The sequence below is a fragment of the Microchirus variegatus genome (assembly GCF_963457635.1).
Source record: "Microchirus variegatus genome assembly, chromosome: 16".
Lineage (NCBI taxonomy): Eukaryota > Metazoa > Chordata > Actinopteri > Pleuronectiformes > Soleidae > Microchirus > Microchirus variegatus.
This window is the reverse complement of record NC_139817.1, coordinates 10,700,166-10,712,933: the sequence shown is the minus strand read 5'-3', so window position 1 is coordinate 10,712,933 and position 12,768 is coordinate 10,700,166. Positions and strand designations below refer to the sequence as shown.

The following is a 12,768-nucleotide window of genomic DNA, read 5'->3' as shown; positions in this document are numbered from 1 at the left end:
TGCAAAAATAACCATTCAATAAAATCGCACTGCTTTAACACAGTAAAAGGTGTTTTGCTGACTTACCTGACAGATCAAAATCATCACAACTGACAGAACGACGATCCTTTCCTGAAGAGTCTTCATGCTGTAACGGTGAGAGCGAGAGGAGATGCTGTTTCTGCAGCAGAGCTGCTGTGTTGTCCTGTTATATTAAAGGGAGTAATTGGGGAGGAGCTGCCCTCAGTCAGATATTAAAGATTAATAAGAGCAATGCATCAGGGTGGGAGTTATCAAGTTTTATAATGACAGACAGTGGTGGAAGTCTCGGTTTATATGAGGAAGACAAAGTTCACACACATCACCCCAGTAATTGAGGGCAGTTCCACGTCAAAGGTGTCTTCGCCCTGCTGTGAACTCTGAAAGTGCACTTGTATTTATTCCAACTTTAGAAGAGTTTTCCTGACAAATGAACAATTTTAGTCTTAATGAAACCGAGATCATGGAGATGTGTGATTTAAATGCAGCTCAAAACGTTTCAAAAAAAATGCAGAGCGAAGAACTACTACTTAAGAACCTGATGATTCGACATCACTTATTTGGTCCGAGCTGAAGACTTAAAGTTTAACATTTCAGTAACCTGCACAGCATTCAGCGTTCACAAAGTTACCATTTGTGTTACATAAGCATCCGTTGATGCTGTGTTCATTATCACAGATGCCCTACTTTAGGATGGACGGAGAACTGAGAGCAAAACAACTTTTTTTAAAAGTGATATCAAAAACATATTCGCATATACATAATGATAGATGTGCAGGCAAGGTTTTAGTCTGTCAAATAAAGGTCCTTTGTGTCATTTAGTCGTGAAACTGCAGATTTGAACACACAAAAGACACTTCAACTCGTCGCTCTCTTCTCAATCTCAAAAAAAAAACTACAATGGCATCATATAAGAGAAAGGAAATCCTCCTTTTGTTTGCTGTGGCTGTTTGTGTGTTTGCAGCCTAAAGCCAATCTGGAAGTAAGAATATACTGAAGGGCCACCAGGGGGCAACATTTTCATGAGTTTCAGGTCTTCTTCAAGAGAGCCTGCGATTATTTTGTAAATTTTAGAGGAAAAATAGTAGTGCTGGGCACTAGGTTAACGCACGTCAACGGATGACGCATTTCCATGACAACTGACCGGAAAAAGATGCGCGTGACGTCATGTTTACATTGCGACACCGGAGTCCAGGCACCGTTTACCAGTTAGCTCGGTTAGCTGCATTAGCTCCTTTAGCACACCTACAGTCGAACTGGAGCAGTCTGTTTATTAAACGAAAAGAGCAGCGCTACAAATAACCAGCGTACCCGTGTACTGCGTATGTGTGCCTCTGTTTTTAAAGTTTACTGTTTCTTTGGGGACTCATTTTAACAATCGGGAGTCACGTAAAAACATGACGTCATTTTCCGTTCAGTTGTCATGGAAACACGGTGTGCGTTAACGTTAACGTGCCCAGCACTAAAAAATAGACACTAAATAACGGCACATATGACAATTAGACATTTTTACGCACATACACGTCTGCATTTAACCCATTCTTTTTTACACAACAGTAGTGACACACACAGGAGCAATTTCGTTATACACTCCACTTATCCACAAGATGGCCACCTAAGTTTAGCAAGGCCATCGCCTTGCAACTTATTAAGCTATATTAACACTATTTCAAAAGGGATTATACAGTCACAAATATACTACTCTTTAACCTAATGATTACTCCCAGGGTGTGTGTGGTTCAAATCTTCAATAATAAATTAGTCAGACCGACCCCTGCAGATTGTCATACGGTGAATCATATTTTATATGCTGAGGAAAAGGAAAACACGGCTCCAAACAAACATGAATCACACCAGGTTTATTGAGGCTGTGGAGATGCACTGTGCAAACTGTTATGTGACCTATGAAGGGAACAGAAACTATCATTACATGTTGATTCAACTATAAAGGAGCAGTTGTGAAAACATTTTTTTTTTATCTTTGACTTATAAAACAAACTCCACAAACAAAGTAATCATGAGGCAGCTCGACAATAAAAGCAGGTTAAAAACAATTCATATTCTGTATCGTGCTGGCCAGAACAACTATTTTAGTTTGTATGGCAAGAAAAAGCAACAATTAAATCTGCTGAGAAATGTAACCGCTGCAAGACGACAGATTATTTCATGTTTGGCAAACATTCATCAGTAGTGCATCTTGCGTAAAAGCTGATAATATACCAACGTCAACATTCATGCCTACACACATTATAGGAACTGGAGGGCAAAACTCCAAACTTGGTAAAGCTCATTTCAGAGATCCTAACACATTTTCCATTTCACAATTCCATACTTTTCCAGAGTCAAATTCGCAGACTTTTCAGAGGATTTTTCAGTCAATAAACACCTGAATACCAATTGTTAGATGCTTATTATGTAAATAAATGGTTTTAAAATCCTTCACTCATTTTTCATGAAGCCAGCCCTTGGAAAACTTGCATGGACCCATGACACTGTGGGGCTGGCTCGACGACACGTATGGAAAATAATACATAAATGAGAGTCGCAGTCAGTAACGGTAACCATGGTAACGCGACACCATTCTACAGCCAGCTTGATTAGTTTCATATCATCTACAGGTAGGCTATGTTGCGTTAGTAACTTGTTTTGATTTGTTTATATTAATATATTTAATTGTATAAAATGAGATAATTGTCTGGAAACAACACAAACATTTTTCCATACTTTTTTCCCTTTTTCCATACTTATCCAGACCTGGAAATTACTCAAATTAAATTCCATACATTTCCATCCAAACCATAGTATTTACACCTTCTCAAAATGACACTTCTTCCAAAGCAAAATGACCAGTCAGCCATTTTCTGATTCACCAGATCACGCACACGTCACAATAAAACTCCAACGTTCTCATTCTCGGGACCCATTTTGTACATTCGCGACACACTGGCATTCCCACATGACGTGGGTTATTCTTGGACAATAGAAACACAACGTGACAACAAGACCCTTGTAAAACCTGATGACTGGCAACTACACAAAGGTTTTTTTTATTTTATGCGATTACTTCTTTTTTCAGTCGAATATTTTCCCTCTCCAGAAGGCCCTTTAGTCTGAAAGGGAGATTCTGCCCTGTTTTAAATTTGTATTTTGAATTTAGAGCTGAAACAATTAATCGATTAAATTCATTATTAAAACAAGGTTTTAGCTTCTTAAATGTGAGTATTTTCTGGTGTCTTTGCTTCACATAACAAAGAAATCATTAAAACTGAATCATTTTGCTTTGCGGCCAAAACAAGACATTTGAGAACATTTCCAGGCTCGACAAACACTATCAACATTTTATGACACTTTATGGACCAATCGATTAAAAGATGAATCGAGAAAATAATCGACAGATTAATCGATGAGGAAAATAATCGTTAGTTGCAGCTCTATTTTCAATAAATGCAAAGAAAAATCCAATTATAATAATTATTTTATATTAAAATAGGGCATTTCATAATCATGCCACAAATGTCACAATGGGAAATCAGGTAACTGACTATTTTGTTTCTTAAAATGGTTCGATTTAAAACACACACACAAAAAACCCCCAAAAAAACTTAAGTTTACAACCCCGCAAAAAAAACTATAAAACTGTTAGTTGGCAGTTAGTGGTACACACGGCAAAGCCAATGAAAGCCTTGAAATGTTGGATAATACTGCAAAACACAGCGCATGGTCTTCTTTTTTTTGTGCGTCCCGTTTAGTGCTACGATGAGAGCAGAGGCTGTCGTTCAGCAGCAGTGGCCTGAAAATGTGGAAAAACAGGTTAAAACCAAATATCTACATCCCTTACTTTCAATATATTTATGTCACAAGAGTTTGTGTCAAGAAACGTGGATTTTCTCCCTCTTGCTCAAGTCTTTTTCTGCCTGTCCTCATTTTGCAGCTGCAGGATCAACATCACACACTACAACTACAATATTATTAGCTGCATTATTACTTTAACTGGTACTGTTAACACCGCCTCTGTTATTAGAAATAAGATTATTTCTTACCCTAACCGGTAACAATTTATAATAAGCACACACTATTAGCATTAGTTAAGCATTAATAAATATTGAGTTCATCATTTATAACGCATGAATACTCATTAGTATGTAGTTTATAAACACAGTTATAAATGTTTTACTCGTGTGCTGAAGTGTTAGCATGTACACTACCGTTCAAAAGTTTGGGGTCACTGAGAAATGTCCTTATTTTTGAAGGAAAATCACTTTTTTACAATGAATATAACATGAAATGAATCAGAAATACAATCTATACATTGTTAATGTGGTAAACGACTATTCTAGCTGCAAACGTCTGGTTTTTAATGGAATATGTACATAAGTGTATAGAGTGTTATAATGGTACATTGTGTTGGCTAATCGCGTTAGAAGGCTATTGGATGATTAGAAAACCCTTGAAAAGGTGACCCCAAATATTTGATTTGGTAGTGTATTATAAATAAGATTATTTCTTACATAACCAAAAATAAAGTAAACAGTATTTTCTCTGTTCCTCCTTTTATACTAATTTCTACCAATGTCAAAAAAGTCGTTTTCATCTATTTCAAACACTCACCTCAGGGACCTTGAGTCGACACATCATTAACATGAAGACTCCTCCCAGAATGATGCCCAGGCCAATCAGCATAAACGGAACGTTCTCCACAACGTTCTGCACCACAGCGATCGCCAGCAGCTTCTTGGCCGACGCGTCGTCAATGACGACGCTCTGAGAGGACGGTAAGAAAAACAGCATATATGTGAGTTATATTGCCAACTGAGACAACTGTGTGTGTACGGATGTGTGCGTCTGTACCTACCTCGTTTAGGTGCATTACAGGAAAAATCACTGTCCTCACGTTTCCTGTTTGACTGGGGGAAAAAAATGAAATATTGGATTAATTTGTGATTATTTTGATTGATTTTAATTCAAAAAGTGGCCAGGGTGTGCTAATCACACAGTGATGATTTAACTCCACGTACTGCACAAAAGGAAGTGATTTGTTTCGTGTGAAGACGGACAAAAGGCAACAGTAACATTGTGCTTGTAAAGCGACATGACTGTAAACAGCTTGGAGTACGACTGAAAAACACAGAGAAAAACCTGGAAAATGTTTTAGGAGCTAATTCTGCTGCTCCAAAAAAACTCAGTTTAACAAGATAAATGCCAACTGTGCTGAAGGGTGAACGCACAGAAATGCTCCCTCAGTCAGTACTGATAGTTGTGCTTGACAGGGCCTGTTTTCAGACGAAAGGTGCAGCATATAAATAATGCGATGTCATGTCTGTTCATGAAGACCAAACAGATGCAGAATAATGTCAACGACACTAATAATCCCTCAGCTTTCACTGAGCTCTAATATTTGCACCACCCTTCAAAAGTTTGGGGTCAATTTGTTTGTGTTTTCCATTAAAAGTCGCACTTTAATTCATCAAAAGAGTTGCAAACGCTAACTCGATTAGCAAACAATGTACCATTAGAACACGTGAGATATGTTTGCTGGAAATGGGCCTCTATACACCTATGTACATATTCCATTAAAAAACAGACGTTTGCAGCAACCACATCAATGTATAGAGTGTGTATTTCTGATTCATTGAAAAAATAAGGACATTTCTAAGTGACCCCAAACATTTGAACGGTAGTGTAGTTTCTCCACATAACATTTGATATCATCAACTTGCTGTTGCTTTCTTCTGATACCGAGCAGATGTGTGGACGCGACTGTTCAAAAGTCCGTTCCCAGTGATGATGGTGGCATAATTGTTTTACAGACATCTTACTGGCAACCCTGCCCAAGTGTAGGTAGTCACAGAGCCGTTACCGCTTCATTTAAAGCTGCCGGGGAGTGACGACATGTGTGTTGTTTTAAATGCTGATTCAACCATGAACTTATTACCTGAAGATGGGGATTTTCTCAACATATACGTTGACCTGGAGCCTCTTTGCTGCCTGAAGAATGATTCCAGTGAGCTGCAAAACAGAATTCAAAGAGTAACGCATGGTCTGATCAGGGCTGTAGCAAACAATGGATTATTAATCCATTACAAAGAATGTAATCATTCAATTACTTTGCTCCATATAACTAAATTATACACATTTCTGGGTGATTTTGAGGACACTGATCAACATCTTCTGACATCACACATATAATTGATTAACCAAGAAATTAATCAGCTGATCAATTATTAAAACACTGGTTAGTTGCACCCATAGTTAACTAAACTCAGACCTGATCATATACACATGTTTATTCAGTATTCACAACCACGCCTAACGTATTATCTTCAAAGATATTTATAATAATTGTAGCTGTAAATGTGCTGTAACTGAACACATTCTTATTGTAGCTTTGAAGGAAAAGTGAAAACCACAGCCCTGATATTTGCACATGAAGACATTCACAGCGGATTTATGACGAACTTTGATCAGTTTTTATGATCTGCAGTTGTGTTAGCGTATCCGAGGGAGCCTCAAAGGCAAAAACAGTAGCGTGTTTACGGGGGTTTAAAATGTGTGAATGTGATGTGAACTCATGAACGACAACAAACGGATGAAATATACGTGCATGGGTTAAGAGTTGCATGCACGCAGAGTTGCATGGAAAGGATTTCAACGCGACAGATGATTCCAGATACTGTGTTGCTGCCAAAGAAGGACAAACAGAAGTCTGTATCACGATTAGAGCTCGTGTTATTTATTACTGCACTAAGTCGGAGTTTGTGACTTCCTGCAGCATTTAAGTGGAATCATATTCAGAGCATTACTGCTGTATTCACATATGCTTTAGAAGTAGATTTTTTGACGGTGACGTGTTTCAAAAACAGGCGTCGAGCTATACGCTGTTTCTCTCCAAGTGTTTTTCACTGCGATTTTCTTTCTTCTTTATCGCAGGAGTAGTTATTACACACGATAAGAGCTGTTAATGCTTATCTTTGGCACCAGCTCCGTACCATGAGCGCAGCTTTAATTTTTAACCCCATAATAAAGAAGAAGTGGATAACCACAGGCGTGTGGCTGCTAAAAGTGAGATGGCTCACCATCTAGTGGTTAACGTGAGAGCGCCAGCTACTCTTCCAAGTTTCACACAGCAAAAGATTGCAAAACAGCTGTGTACACAACATCAACTCATTTGTGTATGGGAGAATATGTAAAATAGTCAAATCATTCATGCACTATCATTCAAAGGTTTGAGGTCACACTTTTATTCATCAAAAGAGTTGCAAAATGAATAGAAAATATAGTCAAGACATTGACAAGATTAGAAATAATGATTTTTATTCAAAATAATCATTTTGCCTTTCAAACTTTGCTTTCCTCAAAGAACCAGTAAAACTGTTTTCAGCTGTGCTAACATAATTGCACAAGGGTTTTCAAATCATCCAATAGCCTTCTAACGCGATTAGCAAACACAATGTACCATTAGAACCCTGGAAATGGGCCTCTATACACCTATGTACACATTCCATTAAAAACCTGCCGTTCACAGCTAGAATAGTCGTTTATTATTTATGTTTATGATTCATTTAATGCTATAGTCATTGAAAAAAAGTGCCTTTCCTTCAAAAATAAGGACATTTCTAAGTGACCCCAAACTTTTGAATAGTAGTGTCAGTTGATAACTGAAAGATTCTTACCGGATTAATGTCAATCACAGTCTCATGGTGCTCCTTCTTAGGCTTCATGCCAATTACATCTTTAGCAAACTTCTCATCTGCCTGGTAGAAGTGCGGTGGGGACATTATAATGGGAGCGCCTAAACACACAAAGGATTTAGTCAGAGTAACGTTACACAGAGCAGCTTCAGAAACAAACAACACTGCATTTCTCTAATAATCAATAAACTCTCATGTCAAACAGCTGCTTATTCCATCTCCTACCTTGTTTGCACACCGAGACGTTCAGAAGGCCAGAGCCCAGGCACTTCCCGGCAGGTACACAGAAGCCTGCGTTTGACGGGTTCACAGACATATTGGCAAAGACCTCGCTGGGGGGGACAAAGCGATAGCCAGAGATCCCCTTCACTGTCACGTCGTGCTCGTACAACGCATAGAGTGACCTGGGAAACAGTCAGATGCTGAGTCAGGTCTGAGACAAAAGATTCTCAACATCCTCTCGTTAGCTCTGCGGTGAGCACGGTTGAGTGAAGGAGAGCGATAGAAAACATTGTATGAGCCCCTGCAAATCGCATTATCTGAGTGTGTTAGTCCAACTTTGAGGAATTTGATTTAGCATGATTTCAGTCAGACAAACTGCTTTTTTATGTAAACGTACTAAGTGAAAGAGAGCTGATATCAGTTCCTTTTAGCTGCACTAAAAAGGCATCAGCACAGTAGTGAGCAGCCAAGCAAACCAGGCTAAACTGGTAGCCTTAATCCAATATCCAGCACTGAGTCACTTCCTCAGGGGCTCATTAGAAATTCTTAGCATGATTGAGGGAAAGCCTTTGAAAAGTTTGAACCACCACTGAGATGCACGTTCACCACTTAGGGAATACTCCCATATGTAATTACTAATAATAAGGTACTTCCTTAAAGCGGAACTAGACCGGAAGTTCCAATTAACGCTGTTTTTTAGTGTGTATCTGCATCATTACCTTGTTTATGAAGCCCTGAAGTTTCGAAAACAAACAGTTCAGCCATTGCTGAGAACGCTGTGTTTTATTGTAATCTCGGGCTCAGCGAGATCTCTGAAAATCCTGTTATAGTTACGTAAACAGTGGTTCTCCGGTTGCGTACATTGAACCGCAGAAGAAGAATAACGTTGTGGAGGTGTTTCACGAGCGACAGTCTCTTCTGACTCTGGGTCTGACTCCGGGTCAAAGTCGTAAAAAAGGGAAACAATGTTTTGTTTCCGTCTGTGAAACTGACCACTCACCTGCACAGGTCTGAGGAGAACATGTAGAGAGTTTCAGTCTTGGTGACGACAGGATGGAAAGTCGCGCCGTTGGTTCCATTTATCATGTTGCACTCATCGGATGTCCACCAACTCAACGAGCTGTACGCGTATGTACAAAACAAGCTGGTGTCATTTTGTGTATGCATCATTGTGTCACTAATATAAATGTATTTTAAACATGGCATTCACCATATTATTGTACATGGGTTAATGACTAGCTAACTAACAAGCGCATAGGCTTAAACAGTGAGATTGGAAGAAAGAATATTCTGCATTGGCAAAAAGAAAAAACAGGGATAACACTGTTGCAGATTTTAACCAGAAAAAAGTCTGAGACTGAGTTTTGGTTTGCACAGATAAACTCATAAGTTACTTGCTTTAACTAACTGATGAGGCCAAGATGCAGTGACACACTGTGTCTGATAAGACAATGAAAAAGAAAACAAAAGGTCAATGTGTGCTTCCTTAACCTTATCAAACTTGTTTTACTGTTTGATACAATCAGCTGTCCATTCAAAGTAATCAACGACCGTCACTGTTTGAATACACATAGATCTATTGTGTTGTACAAAAGGTGAGCGGAAACAATTACCTTTCCCCGTTCCATGTATCCACTCGAGCAAAGTCCTTGTAGTTTTGCTGGCCAGTGAAAAACATGTATTCACCATCGTTGGAAGCATTATTCTGTAAGGAAAATAAAAGCATCAAGGGGAAAAACAGCCAAGAGTGAATAAACTAATATATGATTCCATTGTTTGGCAGTTAACATAAACAAAATGAAGTTTTTATTGTACAATTATGTAGTGACATGCTTAAAGGAGACCTTATAGAATAGTCCAAACATATCATCCAGGTCAGGTTTCATAACTCGTAAGGCTTTGAGGACGACGTCCTCGTAACCCCACAGCAGTTCTCCCACTGTGCGGGTGGTGAACAAGCCTTGCTGTTTTAATGTCATGTAGAAGGAGATCAACTTGGCCTCTGAACTCTGATTCTTGAACATCTCCATCAGTGTCTACACAGAGGGAAGAAGAAGAATATGGGTCTAGTTTAAAACAGCCTGGTCAATAACAAAACAACAACCACAATTAAAACCTTAGAAGTACACAAACGCATACTGTGTTCCAGTAAGGTATTACAATAAGCACTAGTGATTCATTAATGTATTTGGCTCACCATGGCAGGGATGTTGACAGTCCTGATGAGGTCACTCTCTGGACCTCTGGACATGTTTAGCTGGAATATGTATGTTTTATTGTTCACAGCTGCTACTTTTGTGCCATTGTCCAGGAAGTTCACTTGCTCCATGGGCCGATATTCTCTGTGCAAAAAAACCAAAGCAAAACAGTCAACTGGGTCAATACTGTGACATTGGTCTGTATAATAATGTACTTTAAGTATAAACTGGATGAGTAAATGGGTTCAAGTGCCACTGTGAGCTACAAAAATGCTGAACTGACACACGGTTCAGCATGTTAGAAAGTACAAGCATCTGTGATGAGATTCCTGCTTCAAACAAAGCTACTGTGTCTGTCGGTGCCGAGGCAAACAAGCCGTTTCAAGCGAGACAGAGAAAGGACTTCACTATTATCTCTACAGTTGTGACTCAGTAAAGACTCACTGTTGTTTCTAAAAAACAAAACAAAATAACACTGATATCAGAACAGAAGCACGCTTTATTTAATTGATATAAATGCTGCAAAAACTGCAATTAAGTTTGTGTTTTCCACAAGATGCACGTCATGTGATCACACAAATCATAATCTATGGCACTGAAGGTAACTCAGCTTAGAAAACGTAAGGTTTTTTTCAGATAAGTGTTTGCTATGTAGTCCTTAAACAGCAAACCCACCTACCCACTGTGACACTAGGGGGGCCTTTATTTCATCTTTATGTTTACATTACATAGGAATGACAGATATGTGGGGTGAATGAGGAACTGTAACCAGACAACCACGTTTGGCTATATTTTTCACTTTTTCCCACATCTGAACATTTCTTTAAGTGAAATGATGAACACAGAACCTCTCTTACCTGTATGTATATGGTCCAACCTCCACCACAGCAGGCTTCTCCCCATCCAACACCTCCAGAGGATTGGTCAGATTAAAGAAGTAGAACTGCATATAGATGGGTGCTGGTGGATTCTCCCAGGCTTCAAATGCCTCCGAGCCATTCTTCAAAACGACTTCCTGTGGGGAACAAAAGTCAGTGGGTTAAAGGTTTTGCTGACTTGAGCAAACTTAGCACAACCTACATATAGATGACATGACATGCTGACGAAGGCTTCCTCTTGAATCTGCTTGTCATATGATTCCAAGCATCACAGTATGCAATTTTTGTCACATTCAAAAGGAGTTTAGGTCATCACAATGAAGAACTTTAGGTTGGAAAAGATGTGAAAGGAGAATAAAATCTTACTTTAGTTTCCTTCATGAACACTTAGGGAAATCATGTGAGCATTAATTCAGCTATACATAACAAATTATATTGTAGTTTAAAGTTGACAGCACCAATAATGAATGTATCTTTGAAAAAATGGCCTCCCTCTTTCCCTTTCTGTTCCCAACTTTTTTTTACATACAGCAGCATCCAACTGATAATGCGAGTTATTACATTAGCAAGCTAAATGTTATATGCTAAGTGTAAATAGATAATGTCAATTCAGACAGGATCCAGGAAGGTTGTTGCACTATAATATGACTCCTGCGTCTGCTGTAAACCGTTCAGCTCCTTGTGTCCAGCCTCAGTTTTGTCATAATCGAAACAAAAATAGTTTGTAAAAAAAAAAAAAACCGGTTGTTGAGCTAAATCCAGCGAAGTAAGCTAACATTAGCCATCACTGATATGTGTACACCTCCAGTTAACTACGCCGTTATTACACAATGTTAGCTTTAAAAATAGCCGCTTACCTTTTTAACAATCGATTGCACGGACTGTGGGAACACGTTCGATAGAACCAAAGCAATGCCCACGATCAAAAACAGCATAGAGAAAACTCCGGTGCTGTAAATGCAACATGATTTTAGGAGCATGACGAAAAGAGAGAGGCTAAACTCCCACTGACAAAATATCTAAATAACGGCCACAGCCTACATTAGAGGCCGATCTGCTAATAACACCCGTTTTTGTGTATGTGTGTGTGTTTATGCTAGGTTTGTTTTGCTCGACGGCGCAAAGAAAACATCCGGAACGAAATAGTTCAGCTCAACCACTTCCGCTTTCGTTTACAGTCGACTGCGCCGGGAGCTACGGTCACCATGACATATATAATATACAGCAATGTACACACAATCTGTACTATTGAAGCCGACAGTGCTCGAAATACATTTTGTGATACATAAAATACCCTTAAACACAATTAGCTGACTATTAAAGTCCGAGATGTACAGATGTTTATCTTGCATATATAAATCATCTTTGTTTTCGAGCACATGACCGCGACATCATCGTGACCTTTTTTGTATGTGGGGTGAAAATTAAAGTTAAACCAATAATACTGTACGGATATATATCCGATAAATGAATAATTGTGTTTATGTCTTGCAGCAGTAGCTTAAAAGACGAATATAAAAAAAATAAAAGCATATTACATTTTGTTACATAACTGCAGAGATTATGTTGACAAATACATTTCACAACCTATCAAATTCAAAATCTTCATTAAATCGAACCCCAATCGACACTCAATAATTTGGAGGTTTGTTTGGGTAATGCATACGTTTTCCACTAGAGGTCACTGTGTCCAAAAGGACTTGATGCCACTGCCTTCATTCTGTGCTGCTCTGTAAACATCTGTCATGACACTAGTCAAGTCAT

At 38.7% G+C, this 12,768-nt stretch overlaps 1 protein-coding gene across 1 annotated transcript; it reads right to left on the bottom strand.

Annotated features, from left to right (window-relative positions):
* Positions 1-1,868: 1,868 nt before the first annotated feature.
* scarb2c (scavenger receptor class B, member 2c) lies at positions 1,869-12,095 on the bottom strand. Its single transcript, XM_083903198.1, has 12 exons — positions 11,862-12,095; positions 10,984-11,141; positions 10,126-10,270; positions 9,773-9,964; positions 9,542-9,633; positions 8,929-9,048; positions 7,932-8,110; positions 7,689-7,807; positions 5,951-6,024; positions 4,871-4,922; positions 4,627-4,779; positions 1,869-3,808 (listed from the first exon to the last, which is right to left on the bottom strand). Exons 1-12 carry the CDS (start codon positions 11,982-11,984, stop codon positions 3,770-3,772), a joined length of 1,446 nt encoding a protein of 481 aa, XP_083759324.1. The 5' UTR covers positions 11,985-12,095; the 3' UTR covers positions 1,869-3,769.
* Between the last annotated feature and the right edge of the window lie 673 nt (positions 12,096-12,768).

Coding starts and splice junctions, on each gene's coding strand:
- scarb2c (XM_083903198.1), bottom strand. CDS start 11,984: ATGCTCCTAAAATCATGTTGCATTTACAGCACCGGAGTTTTCTCTATG. Junction 8,111..8,928: donor TTCTCCTCAGACCTGTGCAG/GTGAGTGGTCAG, acceptor ACTGTTTCCCAG/GTCACTCTATGCGTTGTACG. Junction 4,780..4,870: donor CTGTAATGCACCTAAACGAG/GTAGGTACAGAC, acceptor CCGTCCTCTCAG/AGCGTCGTCATTGACGACGC.